The 24,217-nt window shown below is 37.0% G+C and overlaps 1 protein-coding gene across 2 annotated transcripts in view; it reads left to right on the top strand.

The window, feature by feature from the left end:
• The window catches only part of LOC150098748 (putative serine incorporator), a 245,919-nt gene that overhangs the window by 168,328 nt on the left and 53,374 nt on the right, over positions 1-24,217 (top strand). For both annotated transcript variants that reach the window (XM_090405622.1, XM_090405621.1), the window contains exon 10: positions 3,932-4,008. In XM_090405622.1, the coding sequence (XP_090261748.1) occupies positions 3,932-4,008 (77 nt within the window). The remainder of the gene's footprint in view (positions 1-3,931; positions 4,009-24,217) is intronic.

Raw genomic sequence — 24,217 nt, 5'->3', positions numbered from 1 at the left:
TTTAATTCTTTCATAATTTCTTCGTTTCTTTTGCGATCAAATAGGGTATACTTTGCAGTTTTTCTCATAAACTTCATTTCTGCTGTTATTAATCTTTGTCTTTTTGTTTTATTGTCCAGATTTTGCTTCCATACATTAAGATTGGTAGAATTAATGTATTGTATACTTTTAGTCTGGTTTTTTTTTAACTAGGTTTGGTTTAAATATAGAGTTAATTACACCTGTTATTTTTAAATATTTTACAATTTTTATGTTTATATCTTTTTTATTTTTATATGTGATCATACATCCTAGGTAGTTAAATGAATTCACCTGTTCTAAGATCTTGTTATCTATTACTAGTTTAGTTCTTGCTGGATCTTGTCCTTTAAAGGCCATAGTTTTTTATTTTTCTGTTGATATTATCATAGCATAATCTTTGGCTATCTCATTTAGATCTAAAATAGCTATTTGTAATTATTATTTGGTCATTGGCAAAGAGGAGAGTGTTTAAGTTTACTGTAGGAGAAAGTTTAATTCCTTGATGTAAATTTTTATTCCATTTTATTATTATTTCATTTAAGTAGATATTAAAAAGAGTTGCTGAGAGGGGACATCCCTGTTGAACCCCTTGGTTTATCTCTCTCATATATGATAGCTTGTGGTTTAATCTTATTTGTATTTGATATATTTTCATATATACTTGTGATAGCTTTTATGATATTATTTGGTATTTGTCTTTCTTTTAATATGTTAAAAATATGTTTCTTTTAACTTTGTCAAATGCTTTTTCAAAGTCAATAAATGCAATATATGTTTCTAAATTGTATTCTCTTCTTTTCTCTATTATTAATTTTAGGCAAAGGGCCAGGTCTATACACGATCGTCCTTTTCTAAATCCATTCTGTACTTCTAAAATAAAGTTTTCGGAATATTTCATTAGTTTGCTATTTAAGATTCTGTTATATATATTTTGTAACAGGAATTGAGTATACTGATACCTCTATAGTTTTTAGGGTCACCTCTATCACCTTTTTTAAAGATAGGAATTGCAATTGCTTTTTTCCATTCTATTGGGGGGATACTAGTTGAATAAATTTTATTTAAAAATAATAAGAGTCTTTCTTTGAATCTTGTTCCTGCGTATTTATATAGTTCTGAACCTAGCTTATCTTCTCCAGGTGATTTTCCGTTTCTTGTTTCTTTCAGGCTGATTTCTAATTCTTCTTTAGTTATTTCATTTTCGTTAATTGTTTGCCAGTTGTCTTTTTTAAAATATTTGTCTGTCCACAATTCTGTGGAGTAATTTAGAAATTCTTCTGATTTCATTTCAGTGTTTAATTTTATGTTTTCTTTGGTATCTGCATTTAAGTGTTTCAAAATCTTATATACATTGGGTCTTAACCAATATATATAACCAATAAAAACATTGATACATTTATAATAGTATCATATATCTTTTATTTCTTATTTCTGTTACCAAACACTGTATCTATGGTATGAGCACTTGGCTGGGACTTTGTTAGGGTCCCTGAAACATTTGAGGATGAAGAATTTATGCTCAAGGAGTTTTTGGTTTAGCACCAAAGCTCCCCACCCACCATGGAGCCCATACCTGGATGCCCACTGACTGGCAAACAATGACTGTGCTTGAGAGTGGAATGCCAGGGCTATCCAAGATGCTATACCAGCACCACAGCAAGTCTTGCATCCAGACCATGGGGTGAGAGACTTATTGCAACACCGATGACTCTTGCAGGCAAGCCCACTAGCTGATTGATCCTGGTCGGGCCATCCAGGACTGCTTGTCATCTTGTTGAAGCAGGCATCAAAGTGCACTAACAGGATTCCTCTTTCTAGATGTCCACAGGTAGCACTGCATGGCAAACATAGGATTTTGGATTCCAGTGATGATCTGGAAGAAAGGATAATAAGAAAGGCTCAGGAGAAGTAGAGCAAAGAATACGGGGAAAAAGAAGAGGAAAAGTGAAGAATGGCCAGTACCATCACTAGGAGGTCCCCTCCACCATGATCAGGTGGCCTACAGGGAAGGGGCCAATGTATGGATTGAGACATAATCTTAGACTTCTTCATTACTACAGATACATTTGACTCTTAGTTTGTGAGGCGTCTGGAGCTAGAATGCTTTTTATAGCTATTTTGTAGGAAGATGTCATTTAGAAATTAGAGTTCTTTGATTAGCTCTCCCTGATCATTAATATGATGGGAAGCCTTTACTCCTCTTACTGATATAGCACCCAGTTTTTGAGTTTTGCAATAAGTGGCATGCAAATATCTGTTGGTATATGTTTTTTTTTTCTTCTAAGGATGGAGATTTTTTTACTTTCCAGGCCCTTTTGTTAATTTAAATCCAATAAAGTAAGCATATTAAGTCTAGTTCATAAGTAATTCTGATGTTGAGATAGCATAAAATATCCAAAAGTGATTGTAATCTGTGGTTAAAGTAGAAAAACACCATTAACATATCTCTTCAGTATAATAGATTTGAGTGTATTTTCTAAGGCTTTTTCTCAAATATTTCCATGTAAAAGTGTGCTAAAACTGGAGAAACAAGACTGCCCATTACTGGCTCTGAGTTCCATTTGCATATGGAATCACTGTATTTAAAATGCATTATAAAAATAGAACTTAGGATTATCCATGGGTAGTCCTCTTTCCCATTTGAAAAGGAAGACTTAGAAAAAATACCTTCTTAAACCTAAAATAAGAAGTATGATGATTAACCATATTTTCTCTTTTCCAATACTTCTCTATTTCTATTATTCAGAAATCGATAATGACTAACGTGTGTGTGTGTGTTACTGATATAGCACCCAGTTTTTGAGTTTTGCAATAATTGTGTACATTTAGCACACAATAGGTTTACAACCTTTGATGGTTAAAAAAAATATTCTAAGATTACTTCATGCTATCCAGAGGAGGACAATCCAGTTGATTGATGATCTCTCTTTCTCTCTCATTGATCCACTTTGATTTCTCTCCATAGATGTTCAGTTTCTGCCTTATGCATCTTCCACAGATACCTCTGTGAATAAAGTTCTGCTGAATTAGCCACTTTCCTCCAAAATCATAATAAGAGCTGCTGCTAACCAACAATAATTTACAATCCAGGTTGAAACATACTTGTCAAACCAACTTCTCTGCCTCCTCATTCATGCCATCTGCTTCTGTTTTGTGGACAACCTTCCCCAAAGAATACAAGCTTTAGCTGTTCAAAAAAACTGGGAACAGATTCCTCCTTTCTGTTTACCTTCTTTCACACACATGCACAGCACTAATATGAGATAAGTCATGCAACCTTTTGTGTGTAGGTCAGATAAAAAATAATAATAACTCAATGGACTGAAGGTTAGATAATTAAGGTATTTGAATCAAAATGGTGAAATATCTTGTTTGTAAAAAAAAAGAAAATGGGATGTATTTAAAACAAACTTTAATGCCTTTGTTCTAATTCTCATCATGTGGAGCTTTTTGGTTTGAAGCCTTAATCTGGTCCTCATTTTGAGTGTATATGTGCTCTTGCTAATTCATATGACTTCAGGAGGAAATATTCTGCCTCTTCTGCATGAAATAGTTTATTTTGAAAAGCTCTTCATGTCCTAGATGGAATTTTGAACCCCAAGCTATCGTTATTAATAAAGCTATGGAGGCTCCAAAATACTATCTAGTTAGCCAATTTGCTCTCATTCATTCATTATCCAACAGGGATCGAGTTTGATGGTGTCCTTGGTTGATTCTCCACATGTGGAAGTTACTTCTCCCTAGCTAGTTTTAATCATAATTTGATCATCTCATACCCCTATGTGTGCATGTGAAGATTGCCTTGACATGCCCTTTATTTCAGAAATATTTCATAAATAAAAAAAAAAATGCAAACAAATCATCAACGATGTTTTGCAGCTTGAATGGGATTTTGTCTTTTCATTTTTAGCATTCGTACATCTGCCAATAGTCAAGTGGGCAAAATAACAATGAGTGAGAAAATATTAGTCAAAGATGATACCCCAGGTAAGTTATTACATTAGTATGCTTTAATGAATATTGTTTTAAGACTAACTTTGAGTTGTTTATGAGTATATAAGCTTGTACCTTATAAAAGTAAGTATTTATTGCATCTACTTATCAGTTTGTGAAGTTAATGTAATCTGCTGATACAAATAATAATAATAATATATAATAACAATCATAATGTTAAATATTTACTGGACTTCTACTCATGACACATACCAGCCATTACTAACCATATTTCAACATAAATATGTGCACACATGGAGAGAAGACACAAGAAATAAGAAAAGCCTCATTGACTATGTTGTTGATAGTGATATCTTTTTGCCCATTCAGGATAGAAGAGTGTACAGAGGATTTGAAATTGGAAGTGATCATTACTTAGTACCAAGCAAGATTAAAATGGATATCACATTGAAAAGAATGTAAGAAAGTTTTTTTTTAAATGAATTAAAGCTGAGCAGCTTTCAAAAGTAAATTGTGGACTTGACTATACAAACTATTGAATTAAAAAAAAAGAAAAAATTGAAAACAAGAACCAAAGCTTGGAGTCTCAGTGGTAAACTCTGAAGAAGACATTGATTCAGTTAGGGAGGTATGTGGTGAAGTTGTCTGCAAAGATAGAAAAAATAAGAACCCTATGATGGACACGAAGTTAAAGAATCAGTCCTAAAAAAGAAGAAAGCATACCAAAAGTTCCTAGCAAATAAGTTCCTAGCATATGCCCTAAAAGAATTCTGAGAAAAATGTAAGCACTAAGCTGTATGTAAAAGCAGCTAAACAAAAATCATGGGAAGACTTTGGTACAAATATAGAAAATAAATATCAGAAAGGTAGCAAAATGTTATGGAAGCTATTGAAGAATCTTAGAAATTGAGGAAGGAGTACTGTAAAAGGAATCAAAGATGATAATGGTGACATGAAAACTGAAGGTAAGGATATCCTAGATGTCTGGAGTAATTACTTTGAAAGACTATTAAACAAACCAAGCAGTAACAGAACCATACTAGAAAATTTTCAAGAGGAATACAAAGAGGAGTACATATCAATACTTGAGGTAAAAAAGCTGTCAAAAACCTGAAATGTGGAAAGGCAACTGGAGTAGATGATATTTGACTAGAAATGCTCAAGTATGAAGGTATAAAAGTTTTGCAGTGGCTACATTGCATAATTCAGAGCCTGGTGTCAGAAGGTCAAATTCACAATGATTGGAGTAGAGCTTTCATAGTACCCATCTATAAAAAAAAAAAAAAAGGGAATAAAACTGAATATGAGAATTACAGAAGAATTTCTCTACTAAGTGTTCCAGGTAAGATTTATGCAACCATACTTGGAAAGAGGTTGAGAAAGATTGTGGAAGAGAAACTTGGAGATGAAAAAGATGGGCTCATGGCAAATAGAGATTGTCAAGTGATAAGATTTTCACTTTAAGACAGATAGTTGAGAAATTGTGGGAGTATGACAAGGATCTGTACTTGAGTTTTGAAGATCTGGGAAAAAACTTTTCAAAACACTGCAGTTAAATGGGATGAATGGCACATTATACAGAGCAATCCATAATCTATGTTTAAGTTGTCAGTCAGCAGTTAGAATTAAGAGATATAAGAAGATGGTTTGATGTAAAATCAGGAGTATGGCAAGGATGCATATATCATATTCATTCTTATTCATCATCTATATGGATCACATTATGAAAAAAGTGTCATTAGGCCTGATATTAGAATTGGAGATGTCAAACTTGGCTTTTTGTTTTATGCAAATGATGTACTCCTAAACACATCTAGTGCACGTCTCCAGGATTCTATAACTAAATTCAATAATAGCTGTAACAAATTCGGCATGAAAATCAGCAATAAAAAGAGCAAAACAATGAAAATAGGCAGAAGTATAGAAAACTTCAACTGCATTCTGAATGAAGATCCTATAGAACAAGTAAAATATTTCAGCTATTTAGGCACAGTTTTTAGTGAAGATGACAGGTTGAATCTGGAGATAGACAACAGAATAAGCAAATCTGGTATGGTGGGTAGCCAGCTGAATAAATTTATATGAAATAATTGAGAAATTAGCCAAAACACTAAACTAGCAGTATACAAGACAATGTTTAAACCAGTTTTAAGTTATGGATCTGAGTATTTTGTTAGAAACAAAGTACTTAATCAATGACTAGAGACCACAAATACAAGAGTTCTGAGAAAAATTAGGAAAGTGAACCAATGGCAGAATCATATTAAAAATGAAGATATTAGAAAAGAACTTGACAGCAGAGCTAATCTAAGGTGGTATGGCCACTTAAATAGAAAGGGCAAAGAAAGGTTAGCAAAAAGTGCTTGATGCCAAGATGTCATGAAAGAGACTCAGAGGAAGACCAAGGCCTGGGTAGATTGATTTGGTCAGAAGTGCTTTAGAAGCATGAAATGTTAGGTACAACAATATTGCAGTGTTCTTAAAAAGTGACTTAAGTTGATCATTATCACATTTAATTTCAAAGTGTCTACAGCAGTTTTCACACAGTACTGACCACTGAATTAGAAACCTTTATTCAGTTCCATCTAAACATCAGTTACAGTGTATAATATTTGCATTTGCATTTCTGCATGCTCTAGACAACTATTTGAGAATGCTGCTGCTGGTCAGTAGTCATCAATAACATTGATCACAATGGGAAAAACAAAGGATCTTTCAAAGTACAATAAGGACTTATCGTGGGTGCCTGTCTGTCTGGAGCCATGATTTTGAAAACAACAGAGCTGGACTGGTTTCTGAAAAGGTGATATCTGGGTGTTTAACCAGTGGAAAAATAAGTTTTAAAAGAGGTATACCGTGAGTAGACATATCGATACAAAATTAATAACGGAAAAAACTCACGTACAAAGATTATTTAATAGTATAATTTTCACCTGTGTGTCACAGGCATCTTCAGTACATTAAGCTCAAATTAAACAATACCTGACAATTCCAAAAAGCGCCACCTAAGTAGCTGATGTAAGATAACTAAAAAGGTCAATAACTTTCCTTAAAAAAAAAAAAAAAAAAAAAAAAAAACAATACAATAAAAAGTTAGGAAAGATGAGCTGATTTGTAAAGTACTATCTCCCATAAAGGGGATAGATGTAAGCCGTCGGATCTGTTGAAGTTAGGAGAATGAAGTAGAGATCACATGTTTCTTTATAAAGGCGTTCCATGAGAAACTGACTTTTGTGAAGAACTTTTGTCTTTCTCCAATGAACTCTGTGTCTGGTGAAGATGGCATGTTCTGCAAGTCCAGACTTTTCAGGTTTAAAGTATTCAATATAAGATTGGTGTTCTTCTAGCCAAATAGAGGCAGATCTTCCCGTGTGTCCGAATAAGATAATCCACAAGAGCACGGAATCTGGTAGACACCTGGATGATTAAGATGTGGAAGCTTGTCCTTAGGAGAAGTGAGAAAGGTGGAGATTTTTCTAAACGGTCGAAAGGCAACAAAAATATTCAGTGGTTTTAAAACTTTCACTATACTTTAAAACTATACGTTCACTGATGCCTTGTACATAAAGGATAATAATGCGCATTATTTCTTCTGTGTTTGAAGAGGAAGACATATTAAAACTACTCAAAGTTCTTTTAATGAAGCAATTCTTATAACCATTAGATAGAAAGGAAGAATGTTTTTTTTTTTTTAAAGGAAAGTTATTGACCTTTTTAGTTATCTTACACCAGCTACTTAGGTGGCGCTTTTTGGAATTGTCAGTTATTGTTTAATTTGAGCTTAATGTACTGAAGATGCTGACACACAGGCAAAAATTATACTATTAAATAATCTATGTACGTGAGTTTTTTCTGTTATTAATTTTGTATCAGTGGAAAAATAACTTGCATTGAGGCATAACTGTAGTCCTAAAATGTCTGGGAAGACTTGTACAGGCAACTTGCTGCCAGCAATTGACCGAAGCAACATAATGAAGGCTGTTACTGAGACTCATATCTTACTAAACTATGCGCATGGAATTGAAGAGGATCGGTATTGGCATTTGCATACTTATATGCAAATCACTGTATAATAAGTTTTTAATTAAGTGGCTGGTATGTGTATGATCTCATTTATTTATATTCATTCTTATTATGCTAACATTATGGGAAATAGCTTCTGACTTGTTCATGGATGATATGAATACATTTTTGCTTGTGAGATATCACAGGTCACTTTGATTAAATGGAGGACGCTCATTCTATCTCTTAGTTAACCGATCCTCTTCAATTCCTTGCGCATAGTTTAGTAAGATATGATCTCAGTAACAGCCTTCATTATGTTGCTTCTGCCAATTGCTGGCAGCAAGTTGCTGCCAGATGTCTGAGAAGACTTGTACAGTTCCTGTACAAGTCTTCTCAGACATTTTAGGACTACAGTTATGCCTCAGTGTGTTACTAGGAAATTGTGCTGGTTATTATATTGTTAATAGTTCTCAAGGGAATGAAGGATGCTAAACCGACTGTAAGTACTTTTAGCATTTCAAAAAAAGTTTTCCCATATTCCAGTATCAACCATAGTAAGAGCTAGCAGTCAACATGTAGCATGTCATTGGCAGAAACAAAGCAGAGCTACCTTTCGACCATCTTTGGCTGATACTGGAATATGGAAAAACTTTTTTTGAAATGCTCCAAGTACTTACAGTTGGTTTAGCCTGCCAAAATTGAATCAGCACTCAAACTCCTACGTAATTCTCATCCAGCCATTTTTTTATCCCCTATACCTCTGCATTGCTAAACAGTTCCTGAATCTCAACAAGCACATAGATAGCCTGGAACATGTCCTTACTATGCTCAACAAAACTTTCTTCTGGAAAATAGAAACAGCTGGGTGGGGGGGGGACCTCAAAGCAATTCACTATCAGTGTCTCAAAGCTAACTTGCTGACTGCAGACAATGGCAGCAAGTTTCATGACCTCATTATGTCATCAGTTCAAGACAAGGCAGAAAACAAAAAGTATGCCATCATCCTGAATTTCCATTTTGAAAGTTATGTAATTTTGATCCCATGAAAATTGTCAGGTCCACAATTATACAAGAGACAGAATGAGGATCCTCAGTTTAATGAAAGTGACCTGTGATATCTCACAAGCAAAAATGCATTCATATCATCCATGAACAAGTCAGGAGGCACTATGCCTGCATCACATGTATGAGCTCATTACAATGAGAACTAGAAGAGAAATCAAAGTGGAGACAAAGCATGGGCAATTATAAAGAAGGGATACTTGTAAGAAAATCAAACTCTGCAAATAGCAGTATGGAAACCTGATCCCGTACACTGCATAGGGAACATATAGGACCCATTTGATATCAACAGTAAACTTCACAGAAGCTTCCAAATCCATTTTACAAATATATGTGGCCTCAGTTCTAACCTTAATGATGTTCACTTCCACCTCCAGTCTACAAGACTGCACTTTTCCTGACATAAGCCCAAATCTCAACTTCCTCGGATACTACTCATCTCCTTTCTCAACTACACACTCTTTGACTCCTTTCACCTCAGAGGTGGGGGGTCTGTGCCTATGTTTGCTCCAATATACCATGCTATGCCAGAGAGTGTCCAACCTGGGATCTCCCAATTTTGACCTCCTTTGGATAAAAATTGCTCTACTTCATTCTATCAAATTCATATGCTGTCTCTGCCACTCTCCAATTACCTTTCCTTGAATGTTGATTTTCTTCAGTCCAACTCTCTAAACAGCAAAGTCATCTTCCTTGGAGATTCCAGTGTCCACAACACCATTTGACTCCAATTGCTCAGATCAAGCAGGTAGAGAGGCTGAGACTTTTGCAATCACAGAAATCTCACATAAATTGTCCACATGCCCACCAGAATACCAGACATCTAAGTATTCTGTGAATGTTTTCTACCCTCTAGGTAGCTCAGACCACAATCTAGAAAGGCATTACAAGAAAGTCAAGTGGATAATCTTCCCAACTTCTATGCCTTATTTCCTTGGTTAGATTACTGTTTCTGGCCACATGATTCAAACCTATGTGCAGAAAGAATTACTAAAATAATTCTCATCAGCATGGAAACGTTTATTCCCCCCACTCCATCCTAAATTCCCATCCTCTATCACAGGGTTGCCAAGACGAAATAAGTCAGTTATATTACAACTGGCTTGCATCCAAAATTCCATCTCTGTATATTGCCTACACTAAAGCGTGGAATAGCTGCAAGAAAATTATCACATCAAAAACTGATTTTGAGAGAGCTAAAAGCTGGAAACTTGCATTCTGCCAAATGGCAGCCATGCCTTCTGAGCTCTAGCCAAAGCTATTGCCTGAAGTTTCTGCCCAGTACTATTCCCACCACTATTGCATCATCACCCACAGAAAAAACCAAAATCCTAGCTTTTTATTCGTTCAAATCTAATCATGGTAAATGTCACCCACCCATTCCAAACACTCAATGCTGTGTTTGACCTCTTACCAGAGAGAGATCAGAAAAATTTTGCTCAAATTGGATCCAAAAAAGACTGTTGGCCCCGATAGCATGCCTCCATTGTTCTAAAGGTCTGTGCTCAGAAATGACTAACAATGTATGCTGCCTATTTACACTTTCATATTCCACTGATATTTATCTTGCAGTCTGGAAACTAACTCATATACAACCTATTCCTAATCTTAAGAAAGGTAACAAATCTTTACCTCCAATCTACTGTCATTGTCTCACCTCTTTCTAAAATAATAGAAAGAACCATCAACACCCAACTCTTATGCTACATTGAAGACTCATCTCATAAATGACTGCCAATATAGATTCCATCACTGCCAATCGACAAGGAATCTATTAATCAATGTCACCCATCTCTGGACAAACACCATAGAAAGGTTTGGCCAATCTCAATCTCAAATCTCAAATCCCTTTATATCTCCAAGGCTTTTGACTGAATTTGGTACAAATGTCTGTTAAGTAAACTCGCATCATTCGGTCTTTCTCCCAACTTCTACGACAGCATAATATAAAAATCACCACAACCTGTAGCTCTAACTTCTACTGCCTTAAATTGTGATCTTCAAAACAGTCATCATTGGAGTTCAAGGCTAGCAAAACACAACTCTGCATTATTTCTCATAAAACAAGAACTGTTTTCTTCCTGTCTTATCCTTAACAATACCCACCAAGTCTCTGTTGAAGATGAGATTTACCTTCTTGGGATAACTAACCTCAAATCTCTTGGTACAAACTAAATCATAAATATTGCCTCCTTCACATCCAAAAAAATTATGCTTTTGCTCAAGGCATTACATTAATGCAAACAGCTCCTAATCCTGTACAAATCACAAATCTTCCAACCATAGAATACTGCTCTCACATCTGGGATGGTGCCTCTAACAGCTCCCTAAAAATGCTGTATTCTATACAGAAAAGAGCAGCTTGATGATGACCTCTCTCTCTCACTAATACACTCCACTTGCTTTCACACAGGCATTCAGTCTCCACAGCCTGCATCTTGTATAAATAATTCTATAGCTGCTGTGCATCATATTTGGTATCAATAATTCTCTACCCTCTTGCAAATCTGTCCAATATACAGCAGCTGACCAACATCCTCTCACAGTTCAACTCCAGACTCCAGTACAAATTTCTTATTGCCCATCCTACTGTACTATGTATTGACCAATCTCTCATTGATCATTCTCTGTAAAAAAAAAAAAAACGATATTTTTAACTAAAACATCTTGTACAGCTACATCTTCTTAAATAACATTTTGCCTCTAAACACTAGCTAGTCTCATTATTTTTTTCACTCTACAATCAGTTACTCAAGGTATAGTCAGTCTTTTTTTGGAAAGGCATTCTTTGCACTTTAGATAACTGGAAAATTCATTTGTATGGCTTACTAAAGAATTCATTACTGTACATTCTGTATATTTTCCAATTTCAGCAGATCTTAAACAGGAATTATGAGAAATTAAAGTAAAACAAATGGTGCAGAAAAATATTTCAAAAAAAAAAATTCAGATTCAGTTCATAAATATGTAGTTTTTAATTTAAGCTTCGGTGACATTTATTTCCATCTCCACTCTGCATAATCACACTTTTTCTAGTACGGATTTCACCTTCAAATAGTATTTATCTCATTTTCCCTATTACACATGCATTGACACATCTCAAAGTTAGTATTTGTTCATGTGCTTTCCCTGATATGTGTATACACACATACCATCAAAGAGTTTCAACTTAGAATCACCTCTGTTTGTTCTTTGGCTAAATAAATCTATGCTTCATTCTGCCAAATTCATTTGCTGTCTGTTGCATTTCCTAATGCCATGAAATTTAAAATTTTTATTTCCTTTCTTTAAATTCTGATTTTTTTTTCTTAGTTTAACTTTACTGTTAGGAAAGTCATCTTCTTTGAAGAGTGATGTTCATTTCCAACTAGCTTTCATTTTCCAATGAACTGCAGGGCACCTGTTCATTCACAATGGAGGGGAATTCTCAGTGATGGTACTGGCCCTTTACAATCTTTTAATCTTTGCTTTTTTTTCCCTCCATATTCTTCACTTTACTTCTTCTGAGTCTTTTTTGCTATCTTTTTTCCAGACCATCATCACTAGGATTAAACGCCCTGCTACTGAGGTGCTGGAATACTAATTGCAGCACCTCATGAAACACTTAATTGTTGTAGAGGAGTGATATTAGAATTTGATCTCCTTCATGTTCCTAATGATATATATTCAAAGCTTAAAGATCAGAGAGTGACAGGTGTGAGGCACATTCAATACATAGAGATAGTCACCTGGTTCCAACCATCATCCTTACTCTCTTGATACACCTAAGCCTCCAACATCTGTAAAAGCAAGATATCTCAACTGTTCTATTAGACTATACACCCCTAATCCACTGAGATAGTTTAAATATCAGTCCTTCTCTACCACCTGTGCCCGATGTGATAGTAAAGAGCAAAATAATGAATATTGCTCCTCAAAGAAAGATAAATATGACCTATTACATAGATCTGCAATAATTCTGAAAAGATAGCCAAAATAGTAATAAAATATCACCTTAACTCTGATCCAGTCTCCTAAGGATGACTCCATCATCCAGCGGTGCATTAAGTTCCCTGTGAGTAACTTGACCTACTCTGGACATACAAGAAGACATTGAAGAATATAAGAAATACATAAACTACCATTATTATGACAAGACTGGCGGACCATGTTTTGAACACCCTTCACATAGAATTCAATGGAAGAAAATCAACGATTTATATAGAAGTCGTTGCATCAGAAAGACTATTTTTAGACTTAGTACTGGCTATGAAGCACTCTAACCTTATAAAATATAGCAGCATTAATCTGCTAAAAATTTAGGAGACAGTCATCATAAGATCAATGTTCTTTTATACAACATCAGATGATCCCAAATTAGGACTTTAGTTCTTTTGTCCATCACAATTTAAATTGTCTCACATATTCATTATAATGTATAAACTATAACACATTGTTTTGCTGTAAGGATGCTGGTTTGAAATCCAGCAAAATATGTCAGCTAATAAACATTTTATAATTTAGTGTTTTGCCTGTCAACAAGATTGATTGCGTTGATAGTTTTTAAGAGGTAGCCAGTTAGTGTATATAACAATCTATTTTTTCACTGCTAGCATCAAAACTAGTTAATAACTACCAGATAGCATGATTTTACTTGCATATTTCACAGAAAGAAACTTTGTTTTACTCTTGTTACTGTTAGCATCTTCAGACCATGCTAGAAAATTTGAAAACTATTACACTGTAGCAGAGATTACCCATAAAAATCATTTGACACATCAGCTATAAGCTGTTTGCTATTACGAAATGCATTTAAATGGTTATTAGCATAATGGAGGTTAGACATACAACAATGTATAAGGGGACTTCCAAATATTATGTCTGTTTTCAAGGCATCTCATGAGCATATCATTTCAGAAGATTCCTTGGAAATTCTTAACAGGAAGGGGTGTTCTAGGTATAGCATAAAGGTGGATAATCATCCTTAAGGCTTACAAGGGAAATACCACAGTTTTCATAAACAGACTATGACCAAAAGACTAAAAGCAGTACTTGTCAGACTCTTCCACTTATTAGAAATGGTGATCCCACATGGTCTTCACAATAATGAGAATAATGATTTTAGTGTTTATTCACTTGTTTCTCAGCTGAATTAAAAATAATAATAATAAATAAATAAAATTTATAAATAAAAAAAAAACAGCTGAAAACACAACATTCAATCACAAATTGATTGAAGTTCCAAAAATCCATGAAGGAAGCTAGAAGATGACTACACCAACTAATTGATGGCATAAGCTCCTCTGCCTACCTTCTCTCTAAATGCTAAGCTAAATACTTAACCAAGTGTCTAAAGAACCACATTCATGTTCACACTCTTTCAAAAAATGACACTTTGCAAACAGAATATCAGCCATCCAAATTAACCCTTCAGATGTTTTAGTCACTTTCAACTTGGTGTCATTATTCACAAATATTCTTGTTAAAGAATAATCATCCTAGATCCTTTTTATAATTTATACATGGAAAAAATCCAAGCTTTCTCAACAAGTCACCTTAGAACCGTATGTTTGGTGGTGGTGTGTAAATATATTTATTCTATATATAAACATTATAAATAATGTTTCCTGAATAACTGCCATCCAGAAAATCAGTTCACTAGAAATTGAATAGATAACAAACTTCTGATTTTGGGTATTTTAATTACTAAAGAAGAAAATAGGGTTGCTTAAAGGTCAAAGCTGTATATCTGGGAGTAGTCCACAGAGAACTGACTAGAGCTTCTTACCTAATGTCCATTCTTCACCTTGTGGTACACCCCCCTTTAGGAATCTACCTGGATACTGAACAAATGAGGATGGGTGGCAATTTGGGATTTGGCTGACCAAATTGTATTCTTATTGGTTTAAACCATAGTGCAAAATACAACATGACAGAATTTCATGCTGACTGTGCCGTTGCCCAGTTAAACAAGGTCCCCATTCTTTTTGTCGAGGAACTAGAGCAAACACCGCAAAATCTGATACTGGAACAAATCCTGAAACAGATCCCAAGTGAACATTAACAAACTTCAAAATTGGTACTGTCAACATGAGAAGCATCATTGGGGAAGAAATGGAACTATCAGAAGATTTGGATAAGTACCAGATCGACATAATAGGTGTGACTGAAAAAAAAAAGTAGACAAAAACAGGGAAGATTTTTTTAAGAAACAAATATAAAATAAGTTAAGGGGATAAAAATCCCTTCTTGTTTTTCAGCCAGTAAGCGAAACTAAGATCGAACACTACGATCCATAACGTTTCATGCCGACGAACTGTCAGCGTATCCAAGCGTAAGTGACCACTTGGTAGTGCCACATCACGGCAACATGTTGCAAAGGTGAAGCAAGCTTCCTCACTGGTCTTGATATTTTCTCATAATGTAAAACACAGCTCTTAAGAGATGTAGTACTGTTTTACATTATGAGGAGAGGTCACTACCCAGACCGGTTTCAACCTTTTTTGAGGTCTCATCAGTGAGTAGAATGGAAGTTAATGTCTTTCATCATCGGCCTTTGGAGTATAAAGATTGCTGAGGGTCAGCAGGTAGTAATAGGGGAGATTAAAGAAAGGTAGAGTAGGATAGTAGTAGGTAAAAAGAGGCCTCAGTCAAACCGTTTAGCTGTATAACCCAGAGGTTGTGGCTAAAAGGTCTGTAAAACATCATCTCCTTACACCTGTTCTAAAAAAAAATCTTTGAAATAAACTTTTCTTATATGCGCTCGTAAAATACTTTTAATTTAACTGACCAGGTGTCTTTGGAGGTCATCTTCTAACACCTGTTTTAGTATAAAACTTAAATCGGATTTTTTTTTTTTTTTTTTTCCCCCGGAAAAGAAGAATGCCTAAGTTTCTTTTAAAATTTCATTTAATTTTATTGCAAAATAACAGGATTTTTTTTTTTTTTTTTTTTTTTTTTTTTTTTTTTTAAATATATATATATATATATATATATAAACAGTAAGAAAACTGGCCAACCTTACACCACAGGAGGAGCAAGATTTGGGGGAAGAATCTGGCCCGAGAGATGCCGCTCACAAGGAGCAGCACTGCCTCGCTGTAAGCCTTCGCAGCCCGGGTTCTCAGATCTGCCCCCTCCTATATGAACTGTAAGAACAGAGAGAAAAAGAGAAGGAAAAAAAAAAAACCAAACAAACAGATATTTCTTTTTAAAGGAAGAGACACGGTATGATTAAGCCCTGTCTCAGGACACAGAGGATAGGAGGTTTGCACCATTTTTGTACAATCCTCCCATCCCCTAGTATATGTCTTTCTTGTGCGAAGAACCTAGGTAGGTAGAAATAGATCCCACTGAGTATTTTGGCTTGTATAGTGTTTTCATCGCTGATTTGGGACTTTTTCCGCACTTTCCAGATGTGATACTTGATTACATTGATGAGAAAAATTGTAAATTTCTGAATTTTCCTGACTGGTGGGGGAAATTGAAGGTACAAGACCTCCTGTAGTGTAAGCGGCTTGATTCCCAGTGCTGTGCTTAGTCTTTGCCAGACATATCGGGCGGGGGGGCACGAGTAAAAGAAATGTCCCACCGTTTCAATGCTCTGGCAGACATCGCAGAAGGGGTCGCACGGTCTTGAAGTGTATTGGGACATAACCAGTTTCACCGGTAGCTGACCATAGGCTATTCGCCATGCCAGATCCTGGTGAAATGGCTGTCCCCAGCTATTTCTGATATTTTGAAATAGCGTTTCTATGTTAGTTTCTATATTTGGCGTATCACATCCGGAAAGTCGAAAGAACTCCCAATATCTTGCTTGTGGCTTTAATTTTAGAATTTCCATTCCTTCGGTTTTAAATTTTTTAAGTTGTTGGCATAATGGATAATACCATTCTGGCACAACCTCTGCGCTGGGGTCAGCATGTCCCGTGGTCCCGAAGTAGGGGAGAAAATGCCCTAGAAAATATTTAATTAGGGATCCTGAAATATGGTTAGATTTTAAGGCTTTCCCTATGGTTTTGAGAGTGTTTGCATAGAATAGGCAGTTTAATTTCGGAAGTGAGAAACCCCCTTGATTGATTTTGAGTTTTAAATATTCTTTTTTAACTTCATGTTTTCTTCCGTTCCAAAAAAAATCTATTAGTATTTTGTAAAGTTGACCTTCTTGGGTTTTTTTATATTAGTAATATTTATTGTATGCATTAGCATGGGGATTATTACTGTTTTTATTATTACTGTTCTTCTGTAGAAGGAGAAATAATTGGGTTTAAAACGTTTTATTTTATTTTCGCACTCTTCCCGCAATTTTTTAACAGGCAGTACCGGGTTCGCCGTGAATGGGACGCCTAGTACTGTTAGGGGCTGAGTTTGCGGGACTAAACCACAAGGAAGGTTATTTCTATGGAAATTTCCAAAAATTTTAATTTTAGTCTTCGAAGTATTAACGCGAAGACCACTGGCCATGCTGAATTTTTGCAAAATGCCGAAATAAATGTAGATGGACTCAGAATCTCTGAGCGTTGCTACTACATCATCGGCATATGCTACAATTTTGCTCTGTCTGGAGACTAGGGGTAACGGTATTCCTCTAACTGCAGGGGAGTTATCTATTCTTCTTATGAGGGGTTCTAACGCGAGTGAGAAGAGGAGAGGGCTTAGTGGGCAGCCCTGTCTTACCCCCTTTTTAATAGAAACTGGTTCCGAGAGGAACCCGTTGATAGCTATTTGGGTAGAGGCCTTTGCATAGATGTTTTTGATTGTTTGCCTAAGCCTCCAGCCCACACCTATTTTCTGAAGGATGTCCTGCAAGTACGTGTGTCTGACGCTGTCGAATGCCTTTTCCAGATCCGTAGAGAGGAGTGCCAAAGGGTAATTTTTATTTTTGGCCAGACGGATTAGATCTCTTAAGAAAAATAGATTTAATTCCATCGATCTACCCGGTATTCCGTAAACCTGGGTGCTTGTTATGATTTTTTCTATACCGCATTTGATGCGGCTACAGATAATTTTTGCAAATATTTTGTAATCCGAATTTGTTAGGGAGATCGGTCGCCAGCTATCTGCCAAGGTGCGATCTTGATCTTTCTTTGGGATAAAAATTGTGTAGCTTTTAACGAATTCCTCGGGGATATTTCCCAAAATGAGGAATTCGTTAAATATTTTTACTAAAACTGGTAGTGCGTAGTCCCAGATAGATCGGTAGAATTCTATCCCTAACCCATCTAACCCTGGGGTTTTTCTTGCCTTCATTGTTTTGCAAGCTGTTTTTATTTCCTCAGCAGTTATCGGCCTGTCATGCAGAGCGGTAAGATGCTCGGGAAGACGTGTGATGTCCCACTCATTGAAAACATCTGCGCTCTGCTGATCAGAAAAGGCGCCGAGGTACTGCTGATGGAAGATGCGAAGTATTTCAGGGGTTGATTTTATCAGTTTGCTATTCTCTTGGATCTGGTAAACCGTTCGCTCGTCATTTGCCGCCACCCGTTGTTGATTGTAGAAAGCGGCGGAAGGTGTTTCCAAATATCTGAGATAGAGTCTCGCTCGAAAATCGAGGTCCTCGACTCTACTCTGTCGCTCTTGATGTAGCTCGATTTCTACTTGTCTGATAAGATCGCTACAGGGAATTCCTCTCCGCTCGTTGGTGCAGTACCAGCCGAGCTCCCTATAGAGATCCCTCAGACGTTGTCTCTGTTGGTGTGCCCTTTCACACCCACACCGCTGAAAGAATTCCCTTGCCTGCGACTTGAACTGTAGCCAGGTTTCCCAGTCCCAGTTAGTGTCTCTCCATTCATTACAGAGGTTCTGTAGCTTATCGCTAAAAAGACTGGGGAAATTGGGAGGGAGCCTCCAAGGACCTCTGGCTGTTTCTATTATTTCTGGTATCCTTATTTTTAATAGTACCATTTTGTGGTCTGTTAGCAGACCTCTCGCAGCAATATGACGTACCCCAAGAACATGTGGTTCTAAAAACTGGGATACATAGAACCTGTCGAGCCTTGTTGATATCCGACCACGGCACCACGTTGTTCCGACTTTCAGTGGATTCTGCCGTCTCCAGATATCAACAAGGTCGAAGTTTTCGCAGCAACGTTTCAGTGTTGCAAAACCGCCAGTTCCGCTGTTAGCATTCCCGCCTATTTTGTCATATCGTGCATCTTCTATACAGTTCCAGTCGCCCGCCACGATTAGGTGTTGCGCACCAAGAAAATAGTTTTCCAGTGTGGCAAAGAAACCGTCTCGTTGGTGGGGGTTATTCGCGGCGTAGACAGCCACAAACCGGGTGTTACGGCCACCGTACTTCCAGTCCACGGACAAAAAATGTCCCGCGTCTTTCTGGACATTGAAGAACCCCCCCCCCCCCCGCGATTGGGGGGGGGCGAATTAGTATCCCCACCCCTCGCGAGTGAGCTTCCCCGAAGCACCAGTAGCTGGTGACCGGGTAGCTTCTCGAAAAGTTCTCCACATCCCAGTGTTTGTAAAAGTGGGTTTCTTGTAAGAATAAAATGTTGATATTATGCATTAGCATCAGTCTCCAGACAGCGCTTTGCGCCTGAGGATTGCGCAGACCGCTTACGTTTAATGTTGCGATTTTTAAACTTTAGTTCATTTTTGAGGTTGGGGGAGGTGTTACTTCGTTTACGAACTTCCTGGATTTCTGGGGGGGGCAGGGGGCTGTTGTATTGTTATCCTCCATGTTGCTGTCTTAGAATTTCATATCGTCGTCAGAGTCGTCTTTACCGGAGAGCTGGGATTCCAGTTCCCCTGGTTCCCCCATTGTTGTTAGATTTTCCTTTGTTGGTGTTGGGGTTTCACTATTATTTTCTGTTGGATTTGGGCTGCTGGCTTTTGTCCTTTTATTTTCTTCCGTGTCCGAGTCTCTCGTGCGTTTTGCAGCACTGTTTGCTTCTATTTTTTCTTCTCTTGTTTCTGTTTTGCTAGTAGGGGTTTCTACCTTTGAGGAGCGCTGCTTCTTCTTTTCTGGTTTTCTTGGTGTGGTTTGTTTCAACACTTTAGGATCTGCTATCAACATTGTGTCAGGTGTTGGCTGTACGGATGGAGCTGCTTCTTGCTCTGCAATCGCAGGGTTTTCTGTAGGTACTGCGGAGTCAGGGGTTATATTACCTCCTGTGATTTCCGCAGCTGTTCTATGCGGGCATGCATTTACTTTGTGTTTTGTGTCCCCGCATTTTAAACATGCTTGATTGCATTTATCCAGGCCATGACCTGCTCTCAAGCAGTTTTGGCATTTGCCTTTGGGGCAGTCTGCTCCCATATGTTCGAAGGATCCACATCTGAAGCACTGCTTCTTGACACCAGGGTAATTGATCATTACCCTGACTGAACCGATATAGACGAAGTTGGGAACGGGTGTTTTCATCTCCATGGAGACGTATACCACCCCGACTTCCATTCTGGGAAGTCACTGTCCTGCATTATTCTAACCTCTTTAACTGTTCCCCATTTGGAAAAAAGATTCTTAATTAGAGCGTCCCCGCTTTCTAAATATTCGACTGGGAATCTGTCTACTCTGATCGTTTTTAACATACTTCCTATTAAAGTAGGGAGGTATTTTTGTCCTTCGCATTGAATTCCTAAAGAGAGTTTTTCTCTCGGTGCTTCGTCTTTTACAACGACCTGGAACCTCCCTCCCCCGTACGGGGTAAAACCGAATATATTATTTATCCCTACCGTATCTATTAAAGCTTTCGCGAACGTCCGCTTTTCGATGCTAGATTTTACCTCGAAACCGAGGGTTTTCACTCTAGGTAAGAAGGAAGTCATATCAGAAAGTTAAGAGTATCCTTATAATTTCCCGAAAAAAAAGGAAGGAACCGGTGGACCTTCCAGGGGAGAAAAAAAAAGAGAAATGCCAAGCGTTCCCCGTCCGCAGAAATCTCCTACTAACAGGCGGAAGACTGACCGACAGGCAAGATCAAAAAATACCAGAGAAAAACAGGAAAATAACAAGATAAGGATCTTACCAAGTTGACTTGCAGTTATCATGCAGCAGGGCTCGCACAGGATTCTCAGGCTCTCGATCTCAGGAAAAAAAAGCGGCTGGACTTCACAGTAGGTGGACATCAGTGAGTAGCTAGACCTAGTTAATATCAGAGTTTAAGTGAAGAAAACTTACCTACTTTTGCTATACGATTGACCGAAAGGTGTGTCACTATATTACATTATAACATAGTATAACTAAGATGAAAAGCCAAAAGGCTATTTTTTTCTGGCGAGGTTGATATAAGTTAAGGGGATAAAAATCCCTTCTTGTTTTTCAGCCAGTAAGCGAAACTAAGATCGAACACTACGATCTGTAACGTTTCATGCCGACGAACTGTCAGCGTATCCAAGCGTAAGTGACCACTTGGTAGTGCCACACCACGGCAACTCGTTGCAAAGGTGAAGCAAGCTTCCTCACTGTTCTTGATATTTTCTCATAATGTAAAACACAGCTCTTAAGAGATGTAGTACTGTTTTACATTATGAGGAGAGGTCACTACCCAGACCGGTTTCAACCTTTTTTGAGGTCTCATCAGTGAGTAGCTAGACCTAGTTAATATCAGAGTTTAAGTGAAGAAAACTTACATACTTTTGCTATACGATTGACCGAAAGGTGTGTCACTATATTACATTATAACCTAGTATAACTAAGATGAAAAGCCAAAAGGCTATTTTTTTCTGGCGAGGTTGATATAAGTTAAGGGGATAAAAATCCCTTCTTGTTTTTCAGCCAGCCGTGGTGTGGCACTACCAAGTGGTCACTTACGCTTGGATACGCTGACAGTTCGTCGGCATGAAACGTTACAGATCGTAGTGTTCGATCTTAGTTTCGCTTACTGGCTGAAAAACAAGAAGGGATTTTTATCCCCTTCACTTATATCAACCTCGCCAGAAAAAAATAACCTTTTGGCTTTTCATCTTAGTTATACTATGTTATAATGTAATATAGTGACACACCTTTCGGTCAATCGTATAGCAAAAGTATGTAAGTTTTCTTCACTTAAACTCTGATATTAACTAGGTCTAGCTACTCACTGATGAGACCTCAAAAAAGGTTGAAACCGGTCTGGGTAGTGACCTCTCCTCATAATGTAAAACAGTACTACATCTCTTAAGAGCTGTGTTTTACATTATGAGAAAATATCAAGAACAGTGAGGAAGCTTGCTTCACCTTTGCAACGAGTTGCCGTGGTGTGGCACTACCAAGTGGTCACTTACGCTTGAATACGCTGACAGTTCGTCGGCATGAAACGTTGCAGATCGTAGTGTTCGATCTTACTTTCGCTTACTGGCTGAAAAACAAGAAGGGATTTTTATCCCCTTAACTTATATCAACCTCGCCAGAAAAAAATAGCCTTTTGGCTTTTCATCTTAACAAATATAAAATGTTATATTTAGGCAATAACATTCAGGGAAAAGGAGTTGCTATAGTATTCAACACTAAATAAGAGGATAATCATCTTGAATGACAGGCAATATCAAGTAGAGTGATGTGGGTGAATATCAGAATGGGGAACTGGACAATGAGACTTATTTGTGTCTGTGGTTTGCACAGAAGGTTCTACTGAGGAAGAAGTGGAGAAATTTTTTCAGGCTTTAGAGAAAGCAGCTGACCCAGTGAAAAATGAGATTTTGTTGGAAATCTAAACAGCAGAGTAGGAAATGTGATTACCAGATATACAGAAATGTTTTGAGAAAATTTGTAAAAAAGAGTAAAGCTAATAATAATGGTAAATACTTATTGGATTTCTGTTCAGGACACGGACTAGTTATTACTAACACCATGTTCCAACATAAAAATATACACAAATTCTCTTGGAGAGAAGATGTAAGAAGTAAGAAAAGTCTCATCGACTATGTTATTGTTGATAGTGATGTTTTCCCACTGGTTCAGGACTCGAGTGTACAAAAGATTTAAAATACAAAGTGATCTTAGTTTTGAGCAGGATAAAATTGAATTTCATATTGAAAAGAAGAGTGTGTAAGAAATTTTAAAACAAATCAAAGTAGAGCAGCTTTTTGATGTGAACTGTAGACTATAATACATGGACGTTATTCAAGGAAAAATGAAAGTTGAAAACAGGAACCAAACCTTGAAGATTCAGTGGCAAACCCTGAAGAAAACATTAACTGATTCAGCCAGAGAGGCATGTGATGAGGTTGTCTGCAAGGTTAGGGAAGTTGGAGGCAGTTAAGGAAAAAAGAAAGCATATCAAGAAAAGTTCCTTGGCAAATAAGTCTGCTTGTGCTCTCTTAGAGAATATAGAGACAAATGTAAGAAAGCAAACCAGTATGTAAAACTAGCTAAACAAAAGTCATGGGAAGACTTTGGTAAGAATATAAAAGAAGTATCAGGAAGGTGACAAAATATTCTATAGGCTATTGAAAAAGTTTAGAAATGGAGGACAGAGTACTGTAAATGGAATCAGATGATAAAGGTGGCATTAAAACTGGAGAGAAGGATATCCTTCATGTATGGAATAATTATTTCAAAAGATTGCTAAATGAAACAAGCAATGACAGCACAGTAGTAGAAATCACTCAGCAGATATATAATCAGGAATACCCTGAAGTAGAAAAAGCCATCAAGAATCTGAAATGTGGAACAGCAGCTAGAGTAGATGATATTATTATCATCATCATCATCATTCCAAGACCCCATGAAGTCAGACTCATCTAGGAGGTACTTTTGTCATACACACAGCTCATTATACCACACCTTAAACACACTCAAATTCTTTGCAGACACCACCCTCTCAGGTAAAGCATTCCAATCATTCACAACTCTGCATGCTAAAAACCTGCTTCTCACGCCCCCTGCTCACACCCTCCTTATACAGTTTTCAGGGATGACCTCTGGTTCTCCCCTTATCTCCCACTGATTTCTGTAAAACCTCCAATATTGATCCTATAACAACCCCTTACTAACTTGTAGGTCTCTATCATCACTCCTCTTCCTCCTATCCACTAGACTCTGTAAATTGCATCTTCTCAACCTTTCCTCATATTCGACATTCCAGAGATCAGAAACTACCTGTCAGTTGCCTCTGGATCCTTTCCAACATCTCTTCATCCTTTTGAAAACCAGGTGACCAAATCTGTGCACAGTAGTCCGTGTGTGTGTGGCCTAATTAGATCCTTATACAATGGAACTAAAATCCTCCTTACTTCTACAAGTCTGTGTCCTCTGCATCAT

Source organism: Typopeltis vanoorti, chromosome 15 (genome assembly GCF_054136105.1).
Source record: "Typopeltis vanoorti isolate ZY-2024b chromosome 15, IOZ_Tvanoo_1.0, whole genome shotgun sequence".
NCBI classification, from domain to species: domain Eukaryota; kingdom Metazoa; phylum Arthropoda; class Arachnida; order Uropygi; family Thelyphonidae; genus Typopeltis; species Typopeltis vanoorti.
Note: the sequence above shows the minus strand (reverse complement) of the source record. Positions and strands in the feature narration are given on the sequence as shown.